Below are 18258 nucleotides of genomic sequence, written 5' to 3' on the forward strand. Positions count from 1 at the left end.
AGGAAAAATGTGATGTGGCTGTGACTGTAAGAAATGCAGTGCCATAAACTCTTATTTATGTTATGTGATGCAAAAATTATTTGATTCACAACTTTCCCCCAGCCTTGGCCTTAGTAAGGTTAACGTAAGGACCTTAGTTAACTATTGGTCAGAAGATCAGGTGGAATTAACACCAGCTTAAGTTACCAGCTCTTGAAAAAAAAATCAAAATGCTTCTCTTTTTAGGAGGAAGATAATAGGGTAGCCGCAGGGCATAGTTTTCTGATGGTAGGGTTATAAGGAACTAGGGGGCCAAGGTAAAGACAGCATTGTTGATTTTGATTTCCTTTCCTCTCTATTCCACTCAGCTTCTAAGTGTGTCTGATAATATTCCAGGTTCAGTTCACATTACAAGGCAGGTGAATTTTCCTCAGCAGAAGCGCCAAGTGTTTTTCAAGGCGAGATACTGGCGTCAGCAGCGACAAAACCGCCGGATCCAAGGTAAAAACGCTGGCTTGATCCAACCTTATCTCTAAGATATTTGAGTTTGGGGCGAGTAAACTTGCTTCCCGAAGAGACAACCGTAACGTCCCCGCCCCCTCTGGCCAGCTGGGGCCTGAGCCCGCCTGTGCGGCCGCGCGCCCCGCCCCTCCATCCCGCGGCCCGCCGCCCGCCGCGATCTTGGCGGGAAGGCGCCAGTTGCTACTCAGCAGAAAGATGTCGGGGTACTGCGCGGCGGCTGAGGAAAAGACGGGCCCCAGACAGCGACCTCAGGGCAAGGTGAGAAATGGGTGCGCCCCTGCCTCAGTGTTCCTGAGAGGTCGGCCGGGCACAGGCCCAGGAGGGCGTGAGGACTTGGCATCTGGCACTTGCCCACTCCAGAATTTTCCTGCTCCTTGGGGCAACCCTCAGCCTAACGGGTTTTTTGGGGTTTTGCTTCGAAAGGTATGCGGAGACCCTGCCCAGGTTTTCCTCTCAGGAGCTTAGGCCTTCAGCGTTGAGGAAGGTTCTTAGCAGTAACCCTAGAAATAGTGTCCCGATGGGATTAAGAACTATGTATTTGCTTTTGCAGCAGTTGTCAGGTTCTCATTTTTGAAAGTTTCAGTTACTCAGAAGCTGATAGTTGGGGTAGTCTCCTTAGTTACAAACTGTTGTCATTTTTATTGTTGTTCTGGCAGACTTATATGGGCAAGAAATGTGCCCAGTATAATAAATAATTCTATTCAGATTAATGAATTAGTTATCTAGATTTTGGAGGGAAAAAAGCTGCCTTACAGTCTATCAGCTTGAATTTATGTTCTCATTATGAAATAGGAATTGAATTTATTTCCACAGATCTGTAAGAAAAGGCATACTTGTGTTTCTAATACCCTGTTTTCCTTTATTGACCTGAATAGGTGAATGAATATAAAGAAAATCAAAACATCACTTATGTACCTGTGAGACCAGTACAGACTACAGTTTTAGAAAGAACAGCCAAGGTGTATCTTGTCCCCTTTTCACTCAGCAATTACAAACCAGACCAATTTAAGAGCCCCAAATCTCTATTAAATAAGAATTCCAACGGTGAAGTGTTATGGAAGAAGACTAAACTAAAGAAAACTTGCAGAAGGATCTTAACTCCAAAAATGGAAGTCACATCTTCCAAGGCAGAATCTACTCTGCAAAAATCATTCTTAAATGTTCCTACTGAAAGTAACAAGCAACAACAGGAGAGCACTTCAAATACAGTGATTTTCAATGTTGATGTGGAAAGCAGTCAGGATGGAGACAGTGATGAAGATACCACACCAGGCCTGGTAAGAATTTAGTCACTAGCTTATTCAAATTTTTCTTATTTTGAAATTTGAAGTTTTGGTAAGCTAAGGTTATCCAGGGTGTCTCTAGCTCAAATTATTTTATCATCTAATTTATGCTTATTTGAAATTTTATTTTTAGAATGTTTAACAGATAAACTCCTTGGGTTAATTTTGCTCTTGATTTTGATTTGTCAAGGAAAGGATTGACGTAATCTCCACTCTGTTTCCCTTTTTCTTCCTCTCAGTTTATTGTGCATATTTTTGGAGTTTACTCATACTTTATAGTGTCTTGCTCACCTTTGCATATTTATGCACAGTGTATCAGAAGAAGTGGGTCTGTGGGACATAGAGCGTTTGATTGGCCCTTGATGTCAGGATAGGGAAATCAGTATTAGTTGATTGCTTTGAGGTGCTGAATAATACTTTCTCTAAATACAAGAAGGAGGCAAATGATGGAATAGGGAAGATACATGATAAACCCTGTTTAATTCTATTTAAAATAATACTTGGAATCAGTTTAAGGAATTAGGTATCTAATTCTTTTGGCTTCTATTGCTACAGGAGTGTTGTACTTCATTTAAAGGGATGAATTTTATGCAAGACAAAATAAAACAATATGATGACAAATAGTTGATGGAACCAGAACAGAAATTGGTGGTGGGGAAGGGAGATAGGATAATTGAGATGTTGTTATGAAATGGGAACTCAATCTTATGCTTTATTGTCCCAGAGGTGAGAACTGGAACCTATAGTGGAACAGTGTGGGGTAAGTCATAAATGCATTGGGCTGGGGGTTGGATGCCTAGAGGTTTTAGGCATGGTCACGTCTAAGAAATCTTATGCCTTTATGCAAATCATCTCTACAGTGAGGGAATTGGATAAGTGGTTCTCAAATTTTAGCCTATGTCAGAATTATCTGGGGAGCTTGTTAAAACCGTGCTTCAGGGCTCCACCACTAGAGTTTCTGAATCAAGTTTTGGAGTGGAATATAGAATTACATGTCTAACACAGTTTCCTAGAGACACTGACGCTGTTGGCCCAGGACAGCACTTTGTGATAACCCTGGATTAGATTGTCTCTGTGGCTTTTTAGACTAAGGTTTTTACCATATGAGGCTAATGTAAAGCAGTTTGTAGTTTAGTATAAGGAAATAGGGTCAGAAATTAGAACATGAAATAGTGAGTACTGAAGATAGTTAAGTGGAGTTGTAAATTCTCCGCTTACATTTTCTTAGGACAAACTAAAATATCTAATCTTTTTTATAGAACATTTCATTTTTTTGTTCTCTTCCCTTTTGTTAATTATCTTTGTGGAATAAAATGACTAAGGCTTTCTGGCACATACTTTAGGCACAGTATTTATTTTATAAACTTATTTTTTTCTAAATTGAAGGAAAGCTCTTGTTACATCACAGACAGGTGTATTGGCCTGTAAGTCCAGAATTTTATTGTTTTCTGGAAAATTTGCTACTTTCTGTTAAATATTTTAAGTCCATAAAACATTTCTTAACAGTTAATTTTTTTATTTTGAGAAAAACTTAGGCTTTCAGAAGAGTTCAAAAAATAGTACAGATATCTTTCTCCTAAGCTTCCTCTTATATTAATATAGTACATAACCATAGAATGTTTATCAAACTAAGAAATTAACCTTGGTACAATACTATTAACTAAAGTACAGAATTTCTTAGGATTTCACCAGTTTTATCACTAATGTCTCTTTTCTGTCCAGTGTCTAGCCTAGGATCACATAATACATTTAGTTGTCATGTCTCTGTAGTCTCCTCCAGTCTGTGGCAGTTTCTCAGTTTTTCATTTACCTTGAAGCTTTTGAAAAATACTGGACAGATATTATGTATAATGTCTTTCTTTTTCTTCTTCTTTTATAAATTAATTAATTAATTTATTAAGGTGTTACTGATACACACTCTTTAACATGAAAAAACAATGTGGTTCCTACATTTACCCATGTTATCAGGTCCTGACCCATATCTCATTACAGTCACTGTCCATCAGTGTAGTAAGATGCCACAGATTCACTATTTGTCCTCTCTGTGCTACACTGTCTTCCCTGTGACCTGTCACATCATGTGTACTAAACATAATACCCTCAATTCCCTTCTCCCTCCATCCCCACCCATCCTCCCACACTCTTCCCCTTTGGGAACCACTAGTCCCTTTTTGGAGTCTGTGAGTCTGCTGCTGTTTTGTTCCTTTTTTTCCAGTTTTGCTTCGTTGTTATACTCCACAAATGAGAGAAATCATTTGGCACTTGTCTTTCTCCACGTGGCTTATTTCAGTGAGGATAATGTCCTCCAGCTCCGTCCATGTTGTTGCAAATGGTGGATTTGTTTCTTCCTTATGGCTGAATAGTATTCCATTGTGTATATGTACCACATCTTCTTTACCCATTCATCTACTGATGGACAGTTAGGTTGCTTCCATATCTTGGCTATTGTAAATAGTGCTGTGATAAACATAGGGGTGCACATGTCTTTTTGAATTTCAGAACTTGTAATATTTGGGTAAATTCCAAGGAGTGGGATTTCCAGGTCAAATGGTATTTCTATTTTTAGTTTTTTGAGGAGCCTCTATATTACTTTCCACAATGGTTGAACTAGTTTACATTCCCACCAGCAGTGTAGGAGGGTTCCCCTTTCTCTGCATCCTTGCCAGCATTTATTCTTAGTCTTTTCGATCCTTGCCATTGTTACTGGTGTGAGGTGATATCTCATTGTGGTTTTAATTTACATTTCCCTGATGATTAGTGATGTGGAGCATCTTTTCATGTGTCTGTTGGCCATCTGAATTTCTTTTTTTGGAGAATTGTCTCTTCATATCCTCCACCCATTTTTTTTTTTTAATTTTAATTTTAATTTTAACTTTTTTTGGTATCATTAATACACTTACATGAACAACATTGTGGTTACTAGATTCCCCCCATTATCAAGTCCCCACCACATACTCCATTACAGTCACTGTCCGTCAGTGTAGTAAGATGCTTTAGACTCATGACTTATCTTCTCTGTGCTATATACTGCCTTCCCCATGTCCCCCCAATACATTATGTGTGCTAATCATAATGCCCCCTTTTCTCCTTATCCCTCCCTTCCCACCCATCCTCCCAAGTCCCTTTCCCTTTGGTAACTGTTAGTCCACTCTTGGGTTCCGTGAGTCTGCTTCTGTTTTGTTCCTTCAGTTTTTTCTTTGTTCTTGTACTCCATAGATGAGTGAAATCGTTTGATACTTGTCTTTCTCTGCCTGGCTTATTTCACTGAGCATAATACCCTCTAGCTCCATCCGTATTCCTGCAAATGGTACGATTTGTTTTCTTCTTATGGCTGAAGAGTATTCCACTGTGTATATTTACCACATCTTCTTTATCCATTCATCTGCTGATGGACACTTAGGTTGCTTACATTTCTTGGCTATTGTAAATAGTGCTGCGATAAACACAGGGATACACATGTTTTTTTCCAACTGGGCTGCTGCATTCTTAGGGCAAATTGCTAGGAGTGGAATTCCTGGGTCAAATGGTATTTCTATTTTTAGTTTTTGAGGAACCTCCATACTGCTTTCCACAATGGTTGAACTAATTTACATTCCCACCAACAGTGTAGTAACATTCCCCTTTCTCCACATCCTCGCCAACATTTGTTGTTTGTCTTTTGGATGTTGGCCATCCTAACTGGTGTGAGGTGATATCTCATTGTGGTTTTAATTTGCATTTCTCTGATGATTAACGATGTGGAGCATCTTTTCACGTGCCTCTTGGCCATCTGAATTTCTTCTTTGGAGAAGTGTCTGTTCAGATCCTCTGCCCATTTTTTAATTGAGTTATTTGCTTTTTGTTTCTTGAGGTGCATTAGCTCTTTGTATATTTTGGATGTCAACTCATTATCGTATATGTCATTTATAAATATATTCTCCCATACTGTAGGATGCCTTTTTGTTCAACTGATGGTATCCTTTGCTGTACAGAAGCTTTTTAGTTTGATATAGTCCCACTTGTTCATTTTTGCTTTTGTTCCCATTGCCCATGGAGATATGTTCATGAAGAAGTTGCTCATGTTTATATTCAAGAGAGTTTTGCCTATATTTTCTTCTAAGAGTTTTCTGGTTTTATTCATGACTTACATTCAGGTCTTTGATCCATTTCGAATTTACTTTTGTGTATGGGGTTAGGCAATGATCCAGTTTCATTCTTACATGTAGCTGTTCAGTTTTGCCAACATCAGCTGTTGAAGAGGCTGTCATTCCCCCACTGTATATCCATGGCTCCTTTATTGTATATTAATTGATCACATATGCTTGGGTTAATATCTGGACTCTCTATTCTGTTCCACTCGTCTATGAGTCTGTTCTTGTGCTAGTACCAAACTGTCTTGATTACTGTGGCTTTGTAGTAGAGCTTGCAGTTGGGAAGCAAGATCCCCCCTGCTTTGTTCTCCCTTCTCAGGATTGCTTTGGCTATTCAGGATATTTTGTGGTTCTATATGAATTTTGGAACTATATGTTCCAGTTCGTTGAAGAATGCTTTTGGTATTTTGATAGGGATTAAATTGAATCTGTATATTGCTTTAGGCCGGATGGCCATTTTGACAATATTAATTCTTCCTACCCATGAGCATGGGATAAATTTCCATTTATTAGTGTCTTCTTTAATTTCTCTTAGGAGTGTCTTGTAGTTTTCAGGGTATAGGTCTTTCACTTCCTTGGCTAGGTTTATTCCTAGGTATTTTATTCTTTTTGATGCAATTGTGAATGGAATTGTTTTCCTGATTTCTCTTTCTGCTAGTTCATTATTAGTGTATAGGAAAGCAACAGATTTCTGTGTATTAATTTTGTATCCTGCAACTTTGCTGAATTCAGATACCATTTCTAGTAGTTTTGGAGTGGATTCTTTAGGGGTTTTTATGTACAATATCATGTCATCTGCTAACAGTGACAGTTTGACTTCTTCCTTACCAATCTGGATGCCTTTTATTTCTTTGTGTTGTCTGATTGCCATGGCTAGGACCTGCAGTACTATATTGAATAAAAGCAGGGTGAGTGGGCATCCTTGTCTTCTTCCCAATCTTAGAGGAAATGCTTTCAACTTCACTGTTCAGTATGATGTTGGCTGTGGGTTTGTCATATATGGCCTTTATTATGTTGAGGTACTTGCCCTCTGTACCCATTTGTTGAGAGTTTTTATCATGAATGGATGTTGAATTTTGTCGAATGCTTTTTCAGCATCTATGGAGATGATCATGTGGTTTTTGTCCTTTTTGTTTATGTGATGGATGATGTTGATGGATTTTTGAATGTTGTACCATCCTTGCATTCCTGAGATGAATCCCACTTGATCTGGTATATGATCCTCTTGATGTATTTTTGAATTCGGTTTGCTAATATTTTGTTGAGTATTTTTGCATGTATGTTCTTCAGGGATATTGGTCTGTAGTTTGCATTTTTTATGGTGTATTTGCCTGTTTTAATATTAGAATGATGCTGGCTTCATAGAATGAGTTTGAAAGTATTTCCTCCTTTTCTATTTTTTGGAGAACTTTAAGGAGAATGGGTATTATGTCTTCTCTAAATGTCTGATAAAATTCCGCAGTGAATCCGTCGGGTCCGGGGATTTTGTCCTTGGGTAGTTTTTTGGTTACTGATTCAATTTCATTGCTGGTAATTGGTCTGTTTAGATTTTCTGTTTCTTCCTGGGTCGATCTTGGAAGGTTGTCTTTTTCTAGAAAGTTGTCCTTTTCTTCTAGGGTATCCAGTTTGTAAGCATATAGATCTTCATAGCATTGTCTAATAATTCTTTGTATTTCTGTGGTGTCCATAGTGATTTTTCCTTTCTCATTTCTGATTCTGTTTATATGTGTAGATTCTCTTTTTCTCTTAATAAGTCTGGCTAGGGGTTTATCTATTGTTTTTCTCAAAGAGCATGCTCTTGGTTTCATTAATTTTTTCTATTGTTTTATTCTTCTCAATTTTATTTATTTATACTCTGATCTTTATTATGTTCTTCCTTCTGCTGACTTTGGCTTCATTTGTTCTTCTTTATCCAGTTTCAATAACTGTGAATTTAGACTCTTCATGTTAGATTGTTCTTCTTTCTTTAATAGGCCTGGATTGCTGTATACTTCCCTCTTAGAACTACCTTCGCTGCATCCCACAGACTTTGGGGCCTTGTGTTGTTGTTTTCATTTGTCTCCATGTATTGCTTGGTCTCTGTTTTAATTTGGCCATTGATCTATTGATTATTTAGGAGCATGCTGTTAAGCTTCCATGTGTTTGTAGGCCTTTTTGTTTTTTTGTACAATTTATTTCTAGTTTTATACCTAAGTTGGTAGAATTTCAATCTTTTTGAATTTACTGTGGTCTATTCTGGAAAATGTTCCATGTGCACTTGAGAAGAATGTGTATCCTGCTGCTTTTGGGTGTAGAGTTCTGTAGATGTCTGTTAGGTCCATTTGTTCTATTGTGTTGTTCAGTGCCTCTGTGTCCTTACTTATTTTCTGTCTGGTTTATTTGTCCTTTAGAGTGAGTGGTGTGTTGAAGTCTCCTAAAATGAATGTATTGCACTGTATTTCCTCCTTTAATTCGGTTAGTATTTGTTTCACATATGTCGGTGCTCCTGTGTTGGGTGCATATATATTTATAATGGTTATATCCTCTTGTTGGACTGCCCCCTTTATCATTATGTAATGTCCTTCTTTGTCTCTTATTACTTTGTTTTGAAGTCTATTTTGTCTGATATAAGTAGTGCAACACCTGCTTTTGTCTTCCTATTAGTTGCATGAAATATCTTTTTCCATCTCTTCACTTTTAGTGTGTGTATGTCTTTGGGTTTGAGGTGAGTGTCTTGTAAGCAGCATACAGATGGGTCTTGCTTTTTTATCCATTCTATTACTCTGTGTCTTTTGATTGGTGCATTCAGTCTATTTACATTTAGGGTGATTATCGATAGATATGTATTTATTGCCATTGCAGGCTTTGGATTCGTGGTTACCGAAGGTTCAAGGGTAGCCTCTTTTCCATCTAACCGTCTAACTTTAACCCACTTATTACACTATTATAAACACAGTCTGATGATTCTCTCTCTTCTTATTCTTCCTCCTCTGCTCTTTGCATGTTAAGTGTTTTATTCTGTACTCTTTTGTGTTTCCTTTGACTGCTTTTGTGGATAGTTGATTTTGTTTTTTGCCTTTAGTTCATATTTGGTTGGTCTGCTTTCTTTGCTTTGATATTATTTTCTCTGGTGACATCTATTTAGCCTTTGGAATTCTTCCATCTAAAGCAGTCTCTTTAAAATACCCCGTAGAGGTGGTTTGTGGGAGGCAAATTCCCTCAACTTTTGCATATCTGGAAATTGTTTAATCTATCCTTCAAATTTAAATGATAATTTTGTTGGATACAGTATTCTTGGTTCAAGGCCCTTCTGTTTCATTGCATTAAATATATCATGCCGTTCTCTTCTGCCTGTAGGGTTTCTGTTGAGAAGTTTGATGATAGCCTGATGGGTTTTCCTTTGTAGGTGATTTTTTTCTCTCTCTGGCTGCCTTTAATAACCTGTCCTTATCTTTGATCTTTGCCATTTTAATTATTATATGTCTTGGTGTTGTCCTCCCTGGGTCCGTTGTGTTGAGAGATCTGTGGGCTTCTGTGATCTGAGAGACTATTTCCTTCCCCAGCTTGGGGAAATTTTCATCAATTATTTCTTCAAAGACACTTTCTATCCCTTTTCTCTCTCTTCTTCTTCTGGTACCCCTGTAATGCAAATGTTATTCCTTTTGGATTGGTCACACCATTCTCTTAATATTCTTTCATTCCTGGAGATCCTTTTATCTCTCTCTGCCTCAGCTTCTCTGTGTTCCTGTTCTCTGATTTCTATTCCATTAACAGTCTCTTGCACCTCATCCAGTCCGCTCTTAAGTCTTCCTATTGATTGTTTCATTTCTGGTATCTCCCTCTGGACTTCATCCCTCAGCTCTTGCATATTTCTCTGCATGTCCAGCAACATGGTTATGACCTTTATTTTGAATTCTTTTTCAGGAAGATTGGTTATATCTATCTCGCCAGGTCCTCTTTCTGGGGTTGTTTTGAGTTTTTCTTGACTGGACCAAGTTCTTATGCCTTTTCATGGCAATAGAAGTGATCGCTGGCAGGTGGCCCGTGTGTCACCTGGGAGAACAAAGTCCTTTCCTACCTGCTGGTCGCCTTGCTCTTCTCTGCTGCCTGTGCCAGTTACCTGTACACATGGAGCAGTCTCTGGGTTAATCTCCTGAACTGCCTCGGATGGGGCGGCCCTCAGGATAGCCTAGGGCATTGCAGCGGGTCACAGTCATGCCAGGTGTGTTCTCCTGCATGAATGGCGCCCCTTCATGCTTTCCGGACCTTGCTCCGGCTTCTTCTGCCTGTGCCAGACAGTGGCACGTGGGCGCAGCCTCTGGGTCTGGCCTGGTTAGGTGCGCTCTGGGAGGAGACTCTGTGTGGTTTCTGTGGGTGGTGCTGCTCCATGGCTGCTCCGCAACTGTCGCAGTTCAGCTGGTTTGCTTACAGCACTGGTGGGGGGAAGCAAATGGCAGGCGCTGGCAGGGGGTATGAATGGCAGGCTGCTTATCACTGTGAGTGGCTTCTGAGCTGCGATGCCACCCAGTGGGTTAGGGCACCTGAAGTTCCTTAGATTCCCAGCCTGCTGGGCTGAGTGTGCTGGGATGATTCTTTGCGTAATTTATTTGTAGTTTCATTCCTTTGTGTTCTGAGAAATAGGTTGGTACAATTTCAATCCTTTTGAATTTACTGGGGCTCTTTTTGTGGCCTAGTATACGATCTATTCTTGAAAATGTTCCATGTGCACTTGAGAAGAATGTGTATTCTGCTGCTTTTGGGTATAGAATTCTGTAGATGTCTCTTAGGTCCAACTGTTCTAATGTGCTGTTCAATGCCTCTGTCTCCTTATTTTCTGTCTGGTTGATCTGTCCTTTGGAGTTAGTGGAGTGCTGAAGTCTCCTAGAATGAATGCATTACATTCTATTTCCCCTTTTAATTCTGTTAGTATTTGTTTCACATATGTCAGTGCTCCTGTGTTGGGTGCATAGGTATTTATAATGGTTATATCCTCTTGTTGAATTGACCCCTTTATCATTATGTAATGTCCTTCTTTGTCTTTTGTGACTCTCTCTGTTTTGAAGTCTATTTTGTTTGATACAAGTACTGCAACTGTTCCTTTTTTCTCCTATTAGTTGCATGAAATATCTTTTTCCATCCCTTCACTTTTAGTCTGTGTATCTTTTGGTTTAAAGTGAGTCTCTTGTACATCTATATGCTGGGTCTTGTATTTTTTATCCATTCAGTGACTGTATCTTTTGATTGGCGCATTCAGTCCAGTTACATTTTGAGTGATTATCGATAGGTATGTACTTATTACCACTGCAGGCTTTAGATTCATGGTTACCAAAGGTTCAAGGGTAACTTCCTTACTACCTAAGAGTCTAATTTAACTCACTTAGTATGCTGTTACAAACACAATCTAAAGGTTCTTTTTTCTTCCTCCTCCATTCTTTATATATTAGGTATCATATTCTGTACTCTTTGTCTATCCCTTGACTGACTTTGGGGGTAGTTGATTTAATTCTGCATTTGCTTAGTAATTAACTATTCTACTTTCTTTACGGTTGTTTTAATACCTGTGGTGACAGATATTTAGCCTTAGGAAGACTTCCATCTATTGCAGTCCCTCAAAAATATACTGTAGAGATGGTTTGTGGGAGGTAAAGTCTCAGCTTTTGCTTATCTGGAAATTGTTTAATCTCTCCTCAAATTTAAATGATAATCTTGCTGGATAAAGTATTCATGGTTCAAGGCCCTTCTGTTTCATTGCATTAAATGTATCATGCCACTCCCTTCTGACCTGTAAGGTTTCCCTGAGAAGTCTGATGATAGCCTGTTGGGCTTTCCTTTGTATGTGATCTTATTTCTGTCTCTGGCTGCTTTTAGCAGTCTGTCCTTATCCTTGATCTTTGCCATTTTAATTACTATATGTCTTGGTGTTGTCTTCCTTGGGTCCTTGTGTTGGGAGATCTGTGCATCTCTATGGCCTGAGAGACTATCTCCTTCCCCAGATTGGGTAAATTTTCAGCAGTTACCTCCTCAAAGACACTTTCTATCCCTTTTTCTCTCTCTTCTTCTTCTGGTACCCCTATAATACAAATATTGATCTGTTTGAATTGGTCACACAGTTCTCTTAATATTATTTCATTCCTAGAGATCCTTTTTTCTCTCTGTGCCTCAACTTCTTTGTATTCTTCTGTAATTTCTATTTCATTTATTGTCTCTTCCCCCATATCTAATCTGCTTTTAAAACCTTCCATTGTATGTTTCATTTCTGATACTATGTTCCATAAGTAATGATTGGATCTCTAACTGGAATTCATTCCTGAGTTTTGTAATATTTTTCTGTACCTCCATGAGCATGTTTATGATTTTTATTTTGAAATCTCAGGAATGCTCATGAGGTCAGTTTCATTTGACTCTGTGTTGTATTTATGATTTTGCTTTGAACCAGGTTCCTTTGATGTTTCATATTTGTATTTGGTGCCCTCTTGTGCCCAGAAGCTCTACCCTTTGGAGCTGCTCAAGTCCCTGAAGCAATGTTGGTGGTCGCAGGGGAGCAGTGTTGGTGCCGGGGGGAGGAAAGAGCTGTTTCCAGATTCCTGGCTGCTGTGCCTGTCTCCACTGCCAGAATCAGGGGGCCGTGTACACAGGTATAAGCCTCTATGCTTTACATTTGTATCTGTTTTAGGCGGGGCTTCCCTCTGACTGCTCTGATGCCAATGGCAGGGTTTGCTGGTCTGCAAGCCAGGTGCGGGCTGGCTGGGAGGAAGGCGTAGCAGGATGCATATCACGGAGGGGGACCTTGGAGCTGCGTAGCCAACCAGGGGGCTAGAGTGCCTGAAGATCGTGAAAGTTCCCAACCTGCTGAGCAGAGTACACCTGACAATTTTATCTACCTATCCTTTCTCCTGATCAGTAAGCTCTGTGCAGTCCTTGCCCTTTGGCAGCCCTCTCGCTGTTAGGAAGTCTCTCAGACTGCCCACCTTTCTTTTGTCCCAGTGCAGCTGAATATGGATCCCTGTTTTCTACAAGCAGCTGGAATCTCAGTCTCTCCAAGTATTCCACATTTCTTAGCATTCCAACCCCACAAATATCCAGAGCACCATGCAATGTAGGTTTGTGCTCCCAGTGTAAATCTCCAGAGCTAGGTATTCAGCAATTCCTGGACGCCACTCCCTCCCTGCTCCATTTCTCTTCCTCCCAAAAATGAGCTGGGGTGGGGGAAGGGCTTGGGTCCCTCCAGGCCACTGCTTTGGTACATTACCCTGTTCTGTGAGGTCTATTCTTTTCTCCAGGTGTATGCAGTCTGGAGCAGCCCTCTTTCCTGTTGCTCTTTCCAGATCAGTTGTATTAATTATATTTTCATATTATATGCAGTTTCAGGAGGTGGCCTCTGTCTCACCTCTCACCCCGCCATCTTTAATCCTCCCTGTGTCTATAATGTCTTTCAATTTTGGTTTTCTTCTGTGTTCTCATTATCAGACTGAGGCTTTGCATTTTTGGAAGGATGCTACAGATGTGCGTGTGTGCTCCTCAGTGCATCACGTCAGGGTGTATAAGATTTTGGTATGGTTTACTAGTGATGTTGACCTTGATCACTTAGCTAAGGTGTTGTCTGTCAGGACTTTCCCATGGAAACTTGATATTTTTCCCTTTGTTATACCCTAAATTGTTTAAGGGAGCTACTTTCATACTATTCAAACATATAGTTTTTTTCACCAAGGTAATGTTCATTTTTTTATTGAGATATAATTCATATAACATAAAATTTGCTATTTAAAAGTGTACAATTCAGTGGTTTTTAGTATATATACAAGTGTACAAGCATCACTACTATCCAATTCAAAAACATTTCCATCACTCCAAAAAGAAATTTCATGCCCATTAGAAGTACTACAACACCCTCTACCCTCTATCTTCTCCCTACCATGATTTGCATGGAAACCACTAATCTATTTTCTGTCTATAGATTTGCCTATTGTGGACATTTCATATAGATGGAATCAAATAATATGTGGTTTTTTGTGTCTGGTCTCTTTTAGCATAATACCTTGAAGGTTCATTCTATTGTAACATGTACTGGTACTGCATTCCTTTTTACAGCTGAATAATATTTAATTTTATAGACATACCATACTTTGTTTATCTAGTTATCAGTTGATGAACATTTGGGTTGTTTTCACTTTTTCACTATTGTGAATAATGGTGCCATGAGCATTTGTTTAAGAGATTTTGTGAGAACATATGCTTTCCATTCTGTTGGGTATATACCTAGGAATGAAATTGCTGGGTTATATGGTAATTCTGTTTAACTTTTTGAGGAACTGTCAAGCTGCTTTCCAAACTGCCATTTTTACCTGCCCACTATCAATGTATAGAGTCCAGTATCTCCACACCCTTCCTAATATTTGTTATCTTTTTTAACAATGAAAAAAATTTAATTGTGGTTAAAATGCATAATGAAAACTTGCCATGTTAACCATTTTTAAGTGTATAGTTCAGTAGTGTTAAGTACATTTACATTGTTGTGAAACCAATCTCTAGAATTCTATTCTTGTGAAATAGAAACTCTCTATGTATCAAACAACTCCCCATTTCCTCCCACCCCCACCAGCCCCTGGCAACTACCTTTCTTCTTCTTTATGAATTTGACTAATATAGGTACTTCATATAAGTGTAATCATGTGGTATTTGTCTTTTTGTGGCCAGCTTATTTCACTTAATGTAATGTCCTCCTAAATTGTTTGTCTTTTTGATTATAGTGATCCTAGTGGATTTGTAATGGTATCTTATTGAGGTTTTGATTTGCATTTTCCTAATGGCCAATGATGTTGAGCATCTTTACATGTGCTTATTGGCCATTTGTACTTTGGAGAAATATCTATTCAAGGCCTTTGCTCATTTAAAAAATTAAGTTTTTTAATTGTTGAATTCTAAGAGTTCTGTGTATATTTTGGATATGATCCTTATTAGATACATCATTTGCAAATATTGTCTCCCATTCTGTGGACTGCCCTTCACTAGATACCATCCTCTGACATACAAAAGTTGTAAATTTAAATTTAATTTTTTAATTAAAAATGTTTAATTTTAACTTAAGTCTAGTTATCAGTTTTTTCTTTTGTTGCTTATGCTTAGGTGTCAACCTAAGAAATCATTGTCGAATCCAGTGTTATGAAGATTTAAAGCTACATTTTCTTATAAGAAGTTAATAGTTTTAGCTCTTACATTTAGGTCTTTGATTAATTTTGAGTTAATTTTTATGTATAATGTGGATATCCATTTGTCCCAGAACCATTTGTTAGCAAGACTGCTTTTTCCTATTGAATGGTCTTAACTCCCTTGTCAAAAATAAATTTACCATAGGTGTATAGGTTTATTTCTAGACTCAGTGTTTTATTCCATTGATATATATGCCTGGCCTTCTGCCAGAACCACATTGTTTTAATTACTGTAGCTTTGTAGTAAGTTTTGAAATGAGCAAGTATGAATCCTGCAACTTGGTTCTTTTTTTCCAAGATTGCTTTGGCTATTCTAGGTCCCTTGCATTTCTTTCTTCTTTTTTTAAAAAATTAAAGTATTGTTGATATACAGTCTTATATTAGTTTCGAATGTACAGCACTGGTTCAACAGTCACCCATATTATGAAATTCTCATCCCCTCTAATGCAGTTACTATTTATTAATATAGAAGGATGTTACAGAATCATTGACTATATTCTCCATGCTGTACTCTGTCCCCATGACCAACTTATATTGTGATTATGAAACTTTGTGCCCCTAAGTCCCTGCATTTCCAAATGAATTTTAGGACCATCTTGTCCTTTTCTGAAAAAATGGCATTTAGAACTTTTTTAGAGATTGCTTCAATGTGGATCATTTGAGTATTTCTATTTTAGCAGTATTAAGTTTTCCACTCTGTGAATACAGAATATCTTTCCATTTACTTAGGTCTTCATTAATGTCCTTAAATATTTTGTAGTTTTCAGCATACAAGTTTTGGCCTCCTTTGGCTCAATTTATTCCAAAGTATATTCTTTTTGATGCCATTATGTATGATATTGTTTTCTTAATTTCATTTTCCCCTTGTTCATTGTTAGTGTATAGAAATACAACTGAGTTCTTGTGTATTGATCTTAAATTTTGCAACTTTGCTGAGGTAATTTATTCTAATTTTTTTTTGTGTAGATGCTTTAGGATTTTCTGTGTTTAGAATTATGTCTTGGCAATAAAGACAGCTTTATTTATTCCTTTTTAATTTGAATGTCTTTTCTTTCGCCTAATTATCCTGGCTGGAACCTCCAGTGCAATGTTGAGTATACACTTCTCAACAGACATATTATCTTGTTACTAAGCTTAGGGGAAAAGCTTTCATTTTTTCTTAGTAAATATGATTTTAGCTATGAGAATATATATTTCATAAACTTATATCAAAGCAATTATAGATTCAGAGCAATTTGCAGAAATAGTACAGAGGTCTCATGTACCCTTTACCCAGTTTTTTCCATATAAGATGGTATATCTTATATGACTATATTACAATATCAAAACCAGAAAATTCACATTGGTTCAAGGTGTGTGTATAATTTGTATTGTTTTATCACTGTGCATTGATTCATGTAACCACACCACAGTCAAGATACAGAACCATCCTTTGTCCATAGAGTTCTCCTTTAGGTTACCTCTTTTTAGTTTTGCTCATAACTCTTCCTCTCACCATCTTTAACTCTTGGGAACCACTATTTTTCCCCATCTTTACAATTTTGTCATTTTTGAGAATGTTATATAAATGGATTCATATAGTTTGTGAATTTTGGGCATCAAGCATGTTTTTTAAGTTATTTTTATTCTTGATTTTTTTTTTAAACATGGCATCCCTTGTTTTATGAATGCAGTAAGTTTTCAAGTGTCTCTGAAGACACTGGACTTAAAAAAAATTCTATTTCCTAGGTTTACTTTGAGAGTCCTTTTTTTCCTAATGTTTGCTTGCTCTTTTTCATGTTGCAAGTATTTGAGAGATGGGTAATGGGTGAGAGTAGTTTGAATTACATATACCTCTTAAAAAAACTGATTTTTCTTAATAAATGCTCTTAATTTTTTTCTGTGGTAAGTGGAATCATTTAAATTTGTTCCCTTTGATCTTAGTATGCAGCATTTTGAAATAGGTTCTTAGGAATTCCTTGATGATGATGATGCTGGTGGTGTTTTTCTGTTTATTTTCTTTTTTTAATTTGTATTTTTTGTCTGAGAAGCAGTTTTAAAGGCAATGACAAAGTAACCTTTCACTTTTGCTACCAGTATTATTTTGTGTGTGTGTGTGAGATAAAAAAATCCTTATTTTGGTCAAAGTAATACATGTGCATATGTGTTTATATCATTTCATTCCACCCCCCCACGCACAGATAATTCTATATGTACCATATATATATACCTAGAAACAAATAAAAACAGCTGCAGTTTTCTGTCACATACCTCTTTGTTTGTGATTGCTGCTTGATAAACAAATCGCACTTTCATATTTTTAATGTTTTCCCCGCATTTTACACCAAAGCTTTTACACAGTGCCCTGCTGTTACCATGCTCTCCCTTCCCACATCCTCATTAGGTACAGCCCAGGCTTTACCAGAACTGTAACAAAGTATTCTAATGGCTTCATATGCATCTATTTTTTCTTTATGAAATATCCTCTGGGGCTTGTTCATCATCCTACTTAATTTTGGACTGTTTTACTCTTCCTTGGCCTCCCTTTTACCATTTTCTTTTTAATTTCTTTAATCTTTTCCTCTTCTGTGCTGGAACTTCTGTATCCTGGATCTTATCTTTCTCTTTCTTGGATTATTGTCTCATTTTGATGAAGTGCAGCTTACAGTAACTTCTTGAGAAAAGGTATATGAGAGGTATTTCACAATTCTGAAAAAGATTTTATGCTTTACATTGGATTGATGGCTTAGTTGGATTTAGAATTTGTTAAGTTGAAAATAATGTAATTTCTCCTTAGAATTTTTAGCACACTTGTCCTTTGTCTTCTGGCTTACTTTGATACTGAGAAGTTAATGCCACTCTGATTCTCAGTTCTTTGTGGTCTATTTTTCCCTCTCCAAGTTTTTAGGATTTTATGTCACTTATCTCAGATGTTAAGAACTTTTGTGATGATGTGTTAAAGCTTGGGTCTTTTTTCATTCATTGTGCTGTATATTCACTGGGTCCTTTAAATCTGAAAATTCATGTCCTCCATTTTGTGGAACTTCTTGTATTATTTCTCTAATATTTTTCTCTCCTCCATTTTCTCTGCTCCTCTCCTCCCAATCCCCAACTATTAGTTGGATATTGGGTTTCTGAGATTGATTCTTTAGTTTTATTGTCTTTTCTGCCCATATGTCT

At 37.7% G+C, this 18258-nt stretch overlaps 1 protein-coding gene across 2 annotated transcripts in view; it reads left to right on the forward strand.

Annotated features, from left to right (window-relative positions):
- The first annotated feature begins 364 nt into the window (after positions 1–364).
- WDR76 (WD repeat domain 76) overlaps positions 365–18258 on the forward strand; it is a 103722-nt gene continuing 85828 nt past the window's right edge. For both annotated transcript variants that reach the window (XM_057488768.1, XM_057488767.1), the window contains exons 1-2: positions 365–759; positions 1377–1778. In XM_057488768.1, the coding sequence (XP_057344751.1) occupies positions 697–759; positions 1377–1778 (465 nt within the window). In that variant the 5' untranslated portion in view covers positions 365–696. The remainder of the gene's footprint in view (positions 760–1376; positions 1779–18258) is intronic.

The sequence above is a fragment of the Manis pentadactyla genome, chromosome 11 (genome assembly GCF_030020395.1).
Source record: "Manis pentadactyla isolate mManPen7 chromosome 11, mManPen7.hap1, whole genome shotgun sequence".
Lineage (NCBI taxonomy): Eukaryota > Metazoa > Chordata > Mammalia > Pholidota > Manidae > Manis > Manis pentadactyla.